Source organism: Meleagris gallopavo, chromosome 7, assembly GCF_000146605.3.
Source record: "Meleagris gallopavo isolate NT-WF06-2002-E0010 breed Aviagen turkey brand Nicholas breeding stock chromosome 7, Turkey_5.1, whole genome shotgun sequence".
NCBI classification, from domain to species: domain Eukaryota; kingdom Metazoa; phylum Chordata; class Aves; order Galliformes; family Phasianidae; genus Meleagris; species Meleagris gallopavo.
The window spans coordinates 18,348,533-18,363,378 of NC_015017.2; the positions used below are offsets into that span (position 1 = coordinate 18,348,533).

General features: G+C 41.2%; 1 protein-coding gene across 1 annotated transcript in view; it reads left to right on the forward strand.

Annotated features, from left to right (window-relative positions):
- The first annotated feature begins 1,207 nt into the window (after positions 1-1,207).
- The window catches only part of LOC100548495, a 41,031-nt gene continuing 27,392 nt past the window's right edge, over positions 1,208-14,846 (forward strand). The window contains exons 1-12 of the mRNA XM_031554295.1: positions 1,208-1,766; positions 2,151-2,324; positions 2,593-2,757; positions 3,267-3,377; positions 4,591-4,731; positions 5,986-6,174; positions 7,024-7,181; positions 7,538-7,648; positions 8,786-8,874; positions 9,214-9,386; positions 9,562-9,758; positions 10,562-10,706. Coding sequence (XP_031410155.1) covers positions 1,223-1,766; positions 2,151-2,324; positions 2,593-2,757; positions 3,267-3,377; positions 4,591-4,731; positions 5,986-6,174; positions 7,024-7,181; positions 7,538-7,648; positions 8,786-8,874; positions 9,214-9,386; positions 9,562-9,758; positions 10,562-10,706 — 2,197 coding nt within the window. The 5' untranslated portion in view covers positions 1,208-1,222. The remainder of the gene's footprint in view (positions 1,767-2,150; positions 2,325-2,592; positions 2,758-3,266; positions 3,378-4,590; positions 4,732-5,985; positions 6,175-7,023; positions 7,182-7,537; positions 7,649-8,785; positions 8,875-9,213; positions 9,387-9,561; positions 9,759-10,561; positions 10,707-14,846) is intronic.

Genomic DNA, 14,846 nt, shown 5'->3' on the forward strand with positions numbered 1-14,846 from the left:
GGACGGGACGGTGACAGCGGCCGCCACCGGGCTCGTCCCGCGGGGTCCCGGGCTCAGAGCGGGTCAGAGAGCATCCAGCAAGAGTTTGGGCGGCTGGGAGCGGAGGGATGCACCGAGAGACGGCGGATCGCTGCCCTGCGCTGTCTAGGAACGTCGTGGCAGAGTGTCAGCGCGTTTTTAGCTCTGAGTTTTGCACGTACGGATGGGAGGAAGGGATACACAGCCCTCCCGAAAGCGGGTCGGAGCGTTGACCTGCGGCAAACGGTTGGTGGGCAGCGCTGGCGCTGCGCGGGGGCACCGGGACGGTCCGCGTCGGAGCGCTGCGCACAGCGAGCAGATGTGCAGGGAGGTCTGGTGGGGGAGCAGAAGCTTCTGTGGGGAGATTTTAAAGCGAAGTGGTTTTCTTCTGGATGTAAGAATGAAAGTTTGATGGGAAGAAGTGAAAGAAAAGCGAGGAGAAGGAAAATTCGAGGGGAGAAGCGGGGCACGGTAGAAGTGGAGCGGAGAATGAAAGCGAAAGGGAGGGAGCGTGTTGGGGAAGCACAGGGTAGAAAGGGCCCGCAAAGGCAGCGCTGGTTGGCTGGAGCCGGGAGTTAATGGGTGGGTTAAAAAAGCGTGCGCCTCCGGCCCAGGCGGCCTCGGGGCTCTGCTGTGCGCTCGGCCGGCCCGGTTCCGCAGGCTGCTTGGCACTGCTGCGGTGGAAAATTCCCGGTGTACTGGGAAGTAGTGGTAAAATTCACTGAATAACAGCGCTGACTATTTTCCTTGCCGTTCAGCCAAGCCTATTATTAAGTCATATTTAAAAAAACGCAACAGGAATGCGATTGTCGGTGAATGACTATGAGGGACGAAGCGCTACTCAGCAGATTCCTCCCTTAAACGCCCGAGTAACAGCCGTGCGGGCTCGGGACGGCGCAGCTCCGGCTGCCGGCTCTGTGCTGCGGGGTCGTCCTGTGGCGGCTGGGGAATGCTTGGAGACCAGCCTCTCTCTCAATGTTGGCACTGCTTGCTAAGTGCACGTTGTTGTTAGATGTGCTCTGGACTGTCTGTTGAAACAGGAATTGATCCAATCTGTACGCGTTAAAATTAGAGTCATTTTCATTGACAGAATCAGGCTTGGAAAACAGCCTCACTTTGTCCCTTCATTTTGTATAGATTTCTAAAGAGATTTGTGTTGGTTTTTTTTTTCCTGAGGTAAAGAAAACTCACTAAGGACGGGAAAATGTGCTTATTGGGAAGCTGCAGCTTATATGAGAAACAGTGCAATGTAAAGACAGCTGTTGTGTTTTCTAGTAGCGCCTCAGAATGTGATTCAGTTTTTTTCAAAGAACCTCCTCTCAAAGTGATACTGAGTCATAACCATCTGTGGCCATTCACTTGTTCTTATGCAGGCAGCGATGCGTTTACCATTAGGCACGACACGCTCAACAAGTGCATACAAGTAAAAAACTCACGGATTGTGATAGATGACTGCAGAGAGACGAGTGAAGCTCTGTGGAAATGGGTGTCCCAGAATCGCCTTTTCCATCTGGGTGCCAAGCAGTGCCTGGGACTCGATATATTCACCAAATTACCGTCCCGCCTGAGAATGGTGGATTGCAACTCAGACCTTCGGCTGTGGTGGCGGTGTGCTGATGGCTCGGTGGTTGGTGCATCTCAGTACAAGGTGACCGTCAAGAGTGCCTATGTAACCGCCAGCATAAACGCGTCCGACCAATGGAGAAGCAACAACTCCTCTGGTGATATATGCCAGTATCCGTACCATGGTGGGTTCATGCAGGGGTTTGGGTCGGGGCTCCAGTTTGTGTTAAATTTCCCCCTACTCGTAGATTCTGAGAGCCTTATTCCTTAGTGCTTTGTGCAAACGACCTAGATTTCAACAAGGTTTGAATGTATTTGTCCCTAACTTAGCAGAAAGAGGGAAGCACATCTCTGATATGTTACACAGCACACAGAAGAAAAAGTACAGAAAAATATTTTCTCTTGTTTCTTTCAGTTCTGGCATTGCTGTATATTATCTGTAACAACAAGTGACTGTGTTTTAAGACCACAAGTGTGATTTGCATGCTTTTGAATTAACTATGTCAGTACAGGCGATGACTTCTACTTGGTGTCTTTTGTATCTAATTCTCTACCTTTCTACCCTGTAGAGGTTTATACCAAAGATGGGAACTCCTATGGGAAGCCCTGTGAGTTCCCCTTTCTGTACAACGCGACCTGGCATCATGACTGCATTCAGGATGGGACACAAACGGGTGGGAAATGGTGCGCCACGTCTGAAGATTATACTCGTGATGGAAAATGGGGAATATGCTTACAGCCAGGTACGCTGGGTTTTTAAATAGCGATCCTAAAAAAACATGCTGTGACTTCATGTACGTGCAGTTCCGCCTCAATGCAACAACTCGCTGTTAAGCTGGATAAAAACAGGTCGGTTTTCTATCACAGCATTGACAGAACAATCAGCACCCATTTACTCTGTGGTATATGTGAGTTTAGTGTAAAAATCCATAGAGTGTTTTTTTGGTTTGAAATATTTATGGTGTTTCAGTATACCTCTAGTTAGAAGTACATTCTGCTTCCTTTGCACAGAGGATGGTTGTCGTGATATCTGGGAACACGATGCAGGCTCTCAACATTGCTACCAGTTCAATACCCAGTCTGCTCTTTCTTGGAAGGAAGCTTATATTTCATGTCAGAGGCAAGGTGGAGACTTACTTAGCATCCAAGATGCATCAGAATTAAACTACATACAAGGTAAATGTAATTATTCGCATATTTTTATCAGGTAACGTTGACAAATAACATCAGTGAAGACAGCATGTTAATTTCTGCCTTAAAATTCTTGGTTACAACTTATTCACCATTGAATGCCTTGTTGTATAATCTGTGTACTAAAGTGAGATTAGCAACTCACTTTGCACGTGTTGTCTGTTTTTAGTTTATCTGTGTGGTTTCATTGATCAGCTGTTCTTCATATACCGAATAACGTCCCCAAAATCTCAGATATGAGCCAGAGTGGCAGTTACTGGAGTGTGTGCACATTCATTGCACTGAGTGCTGGAATGATTTCAGGAGACACCTTCAGTGATGTTCAGGGTTGGCCTGGAGGGGCTATCAGTGTGCTTGTGATATAAAATCAGATGTCAAATACTTGGAGGCACGTTCAGATGATGTTTTTATTTTAAAGGAGAATAATAAAAGATGAATATTTTATTCAAATTGTTTTCTTTATAAAAAAATAACTGTATAAAATATATATCCAGCTAAGGATGACATCGCTGAGATCTTCTGGATTGGCTTAAATCAGCTGGATGTTTCTAGAGGCTGGCAGTGGTCAGATCACAAACCTTTGAATTTTGTCAACTGGCATCAAGGTAATGATGTTTCTGGTGGTATTGAAATATTTAGAACAGAAACCAGTATTTTATTTTTCTCTTTTCTGTTTTTCACTCTTATCTTTTTCAGTGGACTTCATCAAAACTGTCATTTCTCTTAAAAGTTCAGAACATCCTTTCCTCCTAGAGAGCACAAATCTTTCTGCACTCCTGCTATATTTATGAAAAATTAGGATAAACCTCTAAAATGATAAAACTTAAGTAGTATCTATGAGATCTGTTTTAGTTAGGGCAGCTGTAGACTCCTTTGCTACTAAAATTTCTCCTCTCATTGACAGAATGACATTGGCTTCCCTCAAGGAATAATATTATTGGTGTTTGTCTAAGAACCAATGTCACTCAGAAGTCTAACATGTTTTTAGACTTGAAGATTGCTTAAATTTGTTATAAGGTGAAGATGAAAGAAGTGTAAAATCTTTGAAAACCTTTTCTAATTACTCCCAAGTTCCTAAGAGAATCGGTGAGAGACTTGGTGGGAATTTTCAGCATGTCTTTGTAATATTCTCATGAGTATGATGTGGATATTGATACGTGAGACTCCTTGAGGTGTAACAGTCAGGAACACAAAAGTTGAGACTCTGGCCCGGTCTCTGTACCCTCCCATGAAGAATGAAGGTCTTTCCTGAGTGAGACTGAACAAAATCAATGCAGGGAAATGGGACACAGGTCAGATTTGCATTAAGCTTCATAGAAAGTCAAAGGTCCCGTTGGAAGGGATCTTGAAGGGAAGCTGAGGACTGCAGAACGTTTAATCTGGGGCCTTCTCTGTTAAGGTAAGGGTTATGTTGAGAAACTGCAGAGCTATGTTTGGAGTTAGTCTGGAAAGGGGCTGCCAAAGGAAACTGAGGGCTGCAGAAAGAATTCTCCCTTGAGATATTTCTAGTCTGGGAAAGTTCTCAGCCAAGGGTTTGTTGTATTGTAAATAGAACATTTTTCCTGGTTGTATGATTGAACACTGGCATAGAAGTCCCAATACCTTGATTCTGTAACTTTCTTACAACAAAAAAAAAAAAATTATTTGGACCTGTGGAGAAGAGGTGCCTTTATTCAAAGCAAAAAATGTTCTTCATATGAGATGCTTCAATATGCAAAGCATATTACTGCATTGAAAAGCAAAAGAAAAAAAGATGCAGTTACTGCTTGGCTGTTTGATAACTTGTGCTCTTCTGTTTTTCTTTCGTAATGTCTATAGATATGCAGGATTTGTCCCCTTTGGATGGGACTAGCTGTGTGGCAATGAATGCTGCCTCCGGTCAGTGGCAGAGTTACCATTGTGGGAATCCACTTCCATATGTTTGCAAGAAATCATTCAAGGAGGTTTCAAACCTCACAGGTAGGACAGCTTTTGTGTTTGTGTTGTATGCTAATGTGAGAGCAGTGCTCACTTATGCAATCGTTTCCTTCCTCCCTAAGACTTCTGAAGAATCTCTGCCAAAACGCTTCACAGCAGCTTTGGGTCTTTTAGCAGACCAGAATCAGACTCTCTGTCTTCAGTGTCAAGATGACACCACAAACAGCTTTCATTCTTCGCAGCTTTCTCATTCATACACAAAGCATTTCCCAGCACAGTCCTGCCCTTTGCACCATGGTTTTTTCAGGCCTCCATGGATTGTGCCTTCTCTCTCATGCAGCTTAAAGTCTGGAATGGACAAACCTTTCAGTTGCTGCTTTAAACCCATTTCTCTCGGTGTTTATGAACATAAAATGGGACTTACCTGGGGCTTGGATCAAGCTGTTTAATTCAAGTAGAAGTCATTAAATGGCCTTACTATATTTTGAAATCAGGCCCAGCAGTAGAAATCAAGAGTGCAAGAGCTGGTAACTTGCCCAGTGCGTAATCTTTATTGGATCTGTTACTTTTATCTTGTAAGAGCACATGGTAACACAATGGGAAAAACAGAACAGTTTAAAAGTTCTCTCCCCTGCACATACACACCCACAATATTGTTTTGGAACAGAAGAGCTTTTTAGCATACAACTTTTTCAGCATGCATAAAAACAGTTTGAATTCTCAAATATCTTAATTTGCAGAAGAAAAAATACTTGAAACTAAGCATCCATTCATTTCTATGCGAGTTACTCAGATTTGGTCTTTTGCATGGTACTGCTGTGCATATATATAATAATGCCCTAGAAAAGTGCAAACCCCTGCCAGAACAAAGCAAGCAACTTTTTGTTGAAGCTGCTGTCCTGCAGTGAAGTAACTTGTTTTGCCTTTAATTGCTTTTGAAATCTTGCTTACAGTTACTTCTAAACCTTTTGCTTACAGCAAGACCAGCTTAGTATGAGTTATCTTTTTACTTTTACTCCCACTAACTACTTTCTCCTTTTGCACACCTCACGGCCCCAGCATGATGCTAATCCCCATAATGCTGCTCAGTCAAGCTTATTTGCTTAACTAAATTGTGAGCCTTTCTTAAAATGTTAGCGGGGAGATGATGTGTTGTTTATCTGGGAATGTATTCCGATAGCTGCCTTGTGTCTGCTTTCAAGGTACTGCTAAATTTTAAACATAAAGAAAATACCAACACAGTACACTGGTCAGTGTTAAATAAAAGCCTCTAATTCAGTTTCACTTTGCTTTTAGAGTTTTGGAGACACTTGGATACTCGCTGTGATGTGGGTTGGCTTCCCCACAATGGTTTTTGCTACATGATGATGCACAACCAGGCATCTTGGAGTACAGCAGATCAGTTTTGCAAAACAAATAAAAGCAACCTCATCAGCATACACTCTTTGGCAGATGTGGAACTCATTGTTACAAAGCTTCATAATGGTGAGCTGGGAAAGTCAAGCACCAAGTGCTGTGCACCCTAAATTACAAATTGCTTTCTGTGATCCAGAATAGGATTGTGAGAATCTCTAGCTCTAAATGCAAGTGTTAATGCTGTGCTTGTATCCAGACTGGTGCTGAGTGTCACCACTCAGCCCCAGTCCCTCTCTATTTGTTCTTGTTTTAGTTCTATTTTATTCATGCATTTACTTAATTAATCAAAGAATCCTTTGAGTTGTAAGGGATCTTTAAAGACTGTCTATCCCAGCTTCCCTGCAGTGAACAGGGACACCTACAGCTACATCAGGTTGCCCAGGGCCTGAACCAGCCTCACCTTCAAAGTCTCCGTGGCTGGAGCATCCACCACCTCTCTGGGCTACCTGTGCAAGTGGGCTAGCCTACTTCTATTTGTCTCATTTATAATGTCTAACACCTGTTCACTTTTCTCATTCAGGCAGAATCATAGATAGTTGGACTGGATTTTTGAATGCTGGGTCACTGAACTGATAATTCATGATCTGTACTTGTGGTCTTCTGTTTTTGTCTGCATTCTAAAATAGATTTTGGTTGAGCTTCTTTTCTTGCATGTTCATTGTTTTTGTTTGTTTGTTTGTTTTGCTGTTTTTCCTGTTTGTTGCCTTTTCTGTAAAATGTACTCTCAATTCATGAACACAGCTTAAAAATTAAAAAATAATTTGGGCTTGTCTCAAGTTCCATTTCTTATTGTAATAAAAGCATAAATGCGTCAGTATTTTAAATAGAATATGAATTTAGTAAAATGAGGTTTTTATTTTTCAAATTAGTTTGAATGCTATTCTGAAGGCCCCATGTTGTCCCTGTTTTAAATGACAGATGCTAAAGAAGAAGTGTGGATGGGTCTCAGGAACGAAGATGTACCAACCTTGTTCAAATGGTCAGATCACACAGATGTGGTTTTTACATATTGGGATCAGAATGAACCAAATGTTCCTTTTAATGCCACTCCTAACTGTGTGTCTTATTCAGGCAAGGTAAGAATGTGATGATGTTTTTTTTTATCTTCCCTTTCCCTCCTCTTCATCCCTACCGTAAGTTGACATTGATGTATGTGAAGTACAAGGGAGATAAATAAGAATTTTTATACTTGACACCACCCTGACCTGTTCCCTTTTCAGATGTGATCCAGTATTCTCCTATGTCCATATTTCAGCTTTCTCTCTCCTCTTCAAAACTTGCACCTACACGTATAATCCAGGGCATCTCATTCACACTGTTCTTGGTACTGCAAGTAACCAAGGCATTCTGGCTTTCCCATGTCTGAAAACTGCCCCTTCACTGTGGAAAGATTGGAGAATTTTAAATGCTCTTTTTCCTTTCCTTTGAACAGTTGGGGCAGTGGAGAGTCAAATCCTGTGAAGAAAACTTGAAATATGTGTGTAAGAAAAAAGGAGAGATTTTAAATGAAACAAAATCGGACAGAAATTGCTCGCTGGATGAGGTAATGGGGAGTCTGTACATATTTTACCTTCACTTCAGAAGCTTGCAGTAAATTACTTATTTTCTCTTCTTAGTGTTTTTGTAACGTTTGTAAAATAAAATCTGTGGTACGTCTTGACTGAAAAAGGGTCATTGCCAATCTGTTATGGGCAAAAGTATTGAGGTTGGGTGCAGGAGGTGTATTTTATTTGTTGGGAAGAAAAAATCTAGGTGTTTTACTAGGTATGTTATTGCTATGCCCTTTGTTTTGTAGTTTCTGCTTTAAATACACTTTCTAAAATTTAGGATAAGCAATTTGCAGCATAAGGGTATGCAGAGAAAGCAGAAATGTAATCTTTCTCATTTATCTATGTTTTACTTGACTCATCTTACTTCTTTGGTTCCAGTAAGGTTGGTTCTTTATCTTCTTATGTGTAACATATTACAGTGTAAATAAGTCCTGAAGTCTTCTCTATTTTAAACAATCTTGAGATGGCATTACTAGCAACCTCAGAGTTCTTTTGTTTTGTAGGGCGTATTGCCTGAAACAGAAAATATGTTTTTCCCTTACCTTTCTGTACATCCTGGAAGTATTCATACTCTGTCTCTTCAGAGGCTGCCAGTTACAGCTTTCTGTGCTATTCAGATGGTGGTACATTGGTAGGGTAGCAAAGAGCACCGTAATATTCCTTGAAATTTCAGTGTGATTATGGAGAAAATATTTGAGTAAGAGAGAATTTTTGTACATTGAAATGTTTTCGGTAGAAAAGATTTTTTAAATAAAGAAACGCTAATAACACCCTTGTATCTTTGCTCTGTGTGAATCCTGGCATTGGTGGAGCAGCGTCAAAACTCCTATTGTTTTGAACAGGACTAGGCTGTCTCCCTTGTGTTCCTCTCTCTAAATACACGTAGCAGTCAGAAGACACTGCAGAGTCAAGCTAGAACAGTGCCGTATTCTATTTCTGTGGTTACATTATTTCTTAGGACTGTAAATCTGAGTTGATAATACTGGACCCTGTGTGTGATGCACTGTGTTCCTTTTTTATATGGTGTGCCAGCTTGTAGGCACCAACCAGTGTTAGTGATTTCTGTTCTCCTGCAGATCATGCCTAAATGAAGCTGTTATGTGTAAACATGTGTTTTGTTCTGTAACCAGGGTTGGGAAATGCATGGAAACTACTGCTACAAGATTTTGAAAACGGAAGTTTCATTTGGAGCACTGTGCAATCTTACAGTTACAAACAGGTAATGCAAATCTCTGTAATTTATGTGTGTGTTTTATAGTAGGATCCTGAAGATACAGCCATGAAACCTCTATCTGCTAAGAAATAGTTACAAACAAACAGACAAACTGCTACCACAGAGAACTGACAAACTGTTTTCCAAGGTGTGACAGTGGCAAGCCTACAGTGTGAAGCCTTCTTAGAATTGTGTGAATTCACAGGGCCTGCTGTGTGTTGAATACAGGACTGTCTGAGCAACTATTTCAACTAACTAAAGTAATACAGTGCCTGGTTTTCAGATTGACTCAGTAGTTTCGAGTGTCTTTCAAATACTGACTCAGATTAATCTGTGAATTTTCAGGTTTGAACAAGAATTTATAAATAGTCTGATTAGAAAACACACCAAAGTTGAAGAAAAATACTTCTGGACTGGTTTGCAAGACATTAGCCAGTCTGGAATGTATTCCTGGGCTGCAGTGGATGGGGAAAAAAGTGAAGCTGTGACATATACTAACTGGAACTCCTTGCAACCAGGTAAATGAAACAGTTCAAAATAAGTGAAAAATACTATAGTTTTATATTCAGCAAGCATTGGAGGACTGTGTTGTGGGATTCCTAGGATGAAACAAAATAGTCATTCAGAAATCCTTGGATTTTTTTTGAAAACTAGACAATAGTTTAAAAATTTCTCTGGTGGCTTAAATTTTAGAGTTCTCAGGAGGATGTGTGGTCATGTCCAGTGGGAGGTCTCTTGGAAAGTGGGAAACTAAGGACTGTAAAACCACAAAAGCTTTCCCTGTTTGCAAAAAATACATCGGGCTGCCCAAGGAACCAGAAGTGCTCCCAAAGCCATCGGATCCCTGTCCCCCCGGGTGGCATAATGGATCTGGCCTTGCCTGCTACAAGGTAAAGCGTTATTCCTGTTGGATGTTAATTTTTCATTATTGTTTTGCGACCATTTTTTGTCTGCAATGAACTGTGTTCTGGACACAGCTCATGTAGCAACGTGTGGGAAACATAGCTTAAATAACAGAGCTGTGAGCACGGATTCTGAATGGATGGCTCTCGTGTTGTGCAGCATAGCTGTCCCTGCTTGGCCGATGGGGTGTGACAGCTGGCTCTGGCTGTTTCTCCAAATCTCTTGTTGACCAAGTGCAACATGTCTGTGCGGAGAGATCCTGCTGACGGGAACTGGCTTGGACTGAAGTCAAGGGGATCAAGTGGCTGAGGTGTATGAGCCAAATGTAAAATTCTGATAGATATAGGTAGCAAAGAAGGAGGCAAAGAACTGTCTGCATCTGCGGCACCCAAATGGTCCTGTGTCACTAAAAATTGGGCTTTGTTGTTCACCCTGCATTTTGAAGAACACCATCACTTAAAACACACAGTTTGGTTTGCTATTTTGGAATGAATTGGGTGTTGTTTTCTAAAATCTTTCTGGTAAAGAAAAGCAGAGAAATTCTGCCATATGGAATAGGTTGCATTTGAAACAAATTTTGTCAGCTAAACTTCAAAGTCTGACTGTTGTCAAACAAACTGAGAAAATAATTAAGAAGTCGGATTTAAAATCAAGCTTTCTCCCTTTGGAAATACTAATTATCGATTCCAACTTGGGGTGTCCGTGTTTAAGTAGTATAGCAGATGTTTAAAAATACTATCACTGGAAAAGTGCTGTCATTGTTCTACTCTGATGGTTGGTTGTTGTGAAGTTCTTCCACAGTGAAAGAGTGCTGCGAACCAGAACTTGGGAGGAGGCAGAAAGGTTCTGTGAAGCACTTGGAGGCCATCTTCCCAGCTTCACTCATACAGAAGAAATCAAGGCGCTTCATTCCATCCTGAGAAAAATTATCAGGTAATGAAGCAGCCATGGGATAGAATTTTGATTTCAGTCACACGCTGCAGTAAATTGTAAATGCTGCTGCTGACCCCAAATGGCAAGTGTGAGATGGTGTACACTGACTGCGTTTCCCACAGTAAAAACAGCTAGATGTGGCATTTGAACTGCTGGTCATGTCGCTGCCTTCCTGGAAAATGTCAAGGGAGTACAGCTTGGGCAAATGTTTCACAGTGCTCAAGGGAATGCAAAAGAAGAGCGATGTACTTGGAGCATCTTCTTCTAAATCTGTGCTGTTTTAAGCATTTCCTTCTCTGTGCTGAATGAGTTGCTTCTGTTCTTAATTGATACTTTCTTCAGAGATGAGTTATTTGAGCCTTTCAGATAGGTCTCATCTTTATTCATGAAATGCCTCCTGACTAAGTTGTGTGCTATCTTTTGAAAACGTGAATAATGTGGTGTCCAGCAATCTGGTTGGCACAGATCCCGTTTGGCATAACTGCACTAACACTGCATGAGCATGAGATGGGTGTGCTGAGTTTTCTGCTATCAACAAATTAAATGCTACATAATTTATGAATCTTAGGCTTTTTATTTAATCAAAGAAACTGTTACTGCAAAGCTTTATTAGGCATTGGTGTGATGTCAGATCATTGTGTAATATGTTTTTTTGATTGGCAGCCTGGTTTTTCAGAACTTTTGCCAGCTTAAACTTGCATGCTGCCAGTTATGTGATCTAAATTGATTTCATCAACAAACAAAATCATAATTATTTTAGAAGCTGCCAACATACAGTGCTGTGATTAAATTTTAAAACTTGATGACTGAAGAGATGCCTTCTTAAAAAAACAGTGTACTTTTTTTAGAAGCACATAAGTCATGAAAATTACTCATTGTTTATGCTAAAAGACAAAACCGAGCTCATATGCTCTATAAATAGATGGCTTAGCTTGCTTAAAGCCATCGTGACTCCTTTACTGAAGTGACTGAAGTCCCTGGAATAAAAGTTGATGCACAGATTATTTTTAGCAATGCATCTTAAACCATTTACAGATTTTGTTGTAATGTTGTACCTAATCTACTATGGGATATGATTAAGGAATTAACTTATTTTCATATTGAGTACAAACATTTGGAAGTACTTTGCAGCTTGCAGGCCATCTCCAGAGGGTTATAGTTAATGGCTTTTTTTTGTTAGAGACTTAATGGTGGAGACTTCTGTCATTCCAGAAAATCACCTGACTCATGATACTGATAGAGTTCCCATGTATCAGAAAACAGCCTGAAAGAAAGAAGGTCCTGGTATTTCAGTGTTATTCCACCTGAATTCTGATATTCTAAGGGGTAATACACTGAACTTAGTATATAAATATGGGGCAATATTTTGAGCCCAGAATAAACTGGCTTGCAGTCAGATTTACACCTGTCAAGTGTAACCCCTGACACAGTATTTTTGTCTGGATTAAGCTCTTCTGAAACACTGCAGAGCTTTCTGAACAGAAATGTAACAAATTTGACGTTGTCTACATAAACACTTAAAATGTTTTATGCAACTTACAAGCACTTAATGACATTATTTACACTTTTAAATTACACAGAGATGGTGATTAAAAGAAGTATTTTAGAGATCAGGAGCAGTGGGTAGCTTGTCTAAAAATAAGCTCATTTGAAAAAGGAGAGAGGAAAAAACAAGCTGATTATTTCACCAAGAGCAGTCAGTTTAGGTACCTGGAAGAAATCATTGTAGGGTAATGTCAGGAGTGATCAGCTAGCAGGGTTTGCTGGCACGCAGTTTGTCCCGTGTTTACTCAGTGCAAACTCTGACCTGAGGTATTCACTCAGCGCGGTTATTTCGGCTCAGGGAAGGAGCCACACCTCGGCTTTTTTGGTTTCGTTTTTTTCCCACTTTGCACAGTTCTCCAGTGAGTCATTGAGAACTGTTTGTTTTCAAATGTTAGCAAGAGTCAGTTTGGTTTACCAGGAAAAGGGCAGCTTGCCTAGTCCATTTTGTTCTTTACTCGGATTCCACCTTAGAGGCAAACGAGAACCAGGACAGCTTCAGCCAAGTCAGGCGATTGCCATTGCGAAGGAAAATAAATTTTGCCTGCCAGCCTTCCTGTCTGAAAGAAATATGAGATAACCTCTTTTTACTTCAAGGGACACGATACAGGCAGAACAGATCCTGTTATCTTACTTTCATTCTACTAGGATTGTTTTTCTGGGCGTTTTGTAGCTTGTAGCTGGCAGCAGCGCAGGACACAAGGAAAGTAACAGCTTGGGATGGTTAGAAATATTATTGCTTTGAGGACACCTTACTGGAACGAAACCAGTTGCCTTTTGTATGCACAGCTCTGCTTCTGTAACTACGCAGAATCTAGAAAGCCCCTTCAACATGGGAGTTTGCAAGAAAAGACTGATCTTTATTCTCAGCGTGCTTGCCAAAACAGCAGTGTCACTGAAGTGAAGTTGTTGTAACTGTGTTAGCACTGCTCCTCTGCTCTTCTGCCAGAGTAGGTAATGAGCTGGACGGAGGTTCAGTCGGAGGCAGCAGCCTGCTAGAGAGAGAGGAGCAGGGATCAAGTGGCTTCATGCATATTGCTGTCAGAAGCTAAGTACTTGTAGGTTGTGTGCGTGTGTGTTTGTTACACTTTACCTTTTATCCAGAGATGTGAAGAGCTGCACACCATGGTAGTTCGCTTAGGTTTCTTCATCTTGTATTCTTTTGTTTCAGCAGTTAGAATAGGATAGTGGAAAGAACGCTGTTTCGCATCACAGTCACACTGATCTAAACAATATTTGTTGACTCCTGCACAAGGTTGGCTTTTGTGAAGTTCTAGTTCTGTACGAGAGATAAGCCAGTGGTATTCTGCAGGGATTACTGGAGATTTTGGGTCTTTCATTGTTAACCAGCATGAAGTCCATATAAAGCACACTTTGCATCTATTTTCTAGGTTAAAACTCAGGATAACCTAGATTTTAGAGGTCATTCTGGGAATGTAGCTCAAAGGATGCTCTGGTAGACATAAATCTATTCTGATAACAGTCTTCTGTATGGGTTTGAAATGTTTCACAGTGAGAACAGATAAGTGAAGTACAAGCAGGTCCCTTGCTGCGAGCCTAGTTGCAGCAGAGCCTTGTCTTACTTGTCTTACATGCTTAATGGCATTCTTTTCCATTATGAGATGACAGTATAATTTTGAGGGGTTATCAGATGTCTTTAGGTAAGCTTAGATGTGTTGTCAAGAGCAGTGGAACAGTTCCTGAATTACGTTCATTTCTAAAGAATTCCAAAATGTATGTTAACCTGCAAGTGCCCAGTCAGCTGGAAACCCTTGTTATAATAGACTAATAGCTGTGAACTAGGGGATAGGCTGGAGAAATTCTTGACCTGACACACTTTTTATTTATTTTTATTTATTTACTTTGTAACATAGAAGCCCTTTGAGTTGAAAGACTGAAAAATCACTCTAGTTCCTCAGGTAATTACTGCAGATACTTGCAAAATGAGTGTCTCAGACTTCCTTTTTAGCAGATGTTCCTCTGTGATGATCAGCTGCTTGAACTGAGCTCGGCCTGTAGGTGACGACTAGGAGCAGAGAGCTAAGCAGTATCTGATTCATAATTGGAAAGAACAATCACGGCAAAATAAGTCCTAAAGGCAAATTGCCAAAGGCCACTTAGCTGCTTGACAGCTGGTGAGTGGCTCAGTTTCCAGCTGGAGTGATGCGGGCGTTTAGGCTGATGTCACTGAGGACTCCTTGGTGATGCCTTAAGACTGTTCGGTATGATAAGATCACACCAGTGTGATCACATTGTCACACCGATGTTAGAATTTAATACTGGAGTTGAGAAGGAGGGAAAAAAAAAAAACAGAAAAAATTTGATTTGTTGGTGGTTTGATGCTTTTTCTTCCTAATAGGAGCCCTACAAAGTAGAACACCATTGCGCTTTCTGGATTTCCTGGATTTCACATGCCTCACATACGTACACTGGGCTTTGCTTTTATTTGTCGTAAGTCTGAGTCCCAAGGGCAAGCTTTAGGACCTGTTTTTGTAAAGCCACTCTTGAAATTTTTATTTTTTTCACACTTCAGTATTAAGGTCTTGGGAACACATCCTCAGCTTCTTGCAGGCTGTCCCACTTGCTTTTTTTTTTTTTTT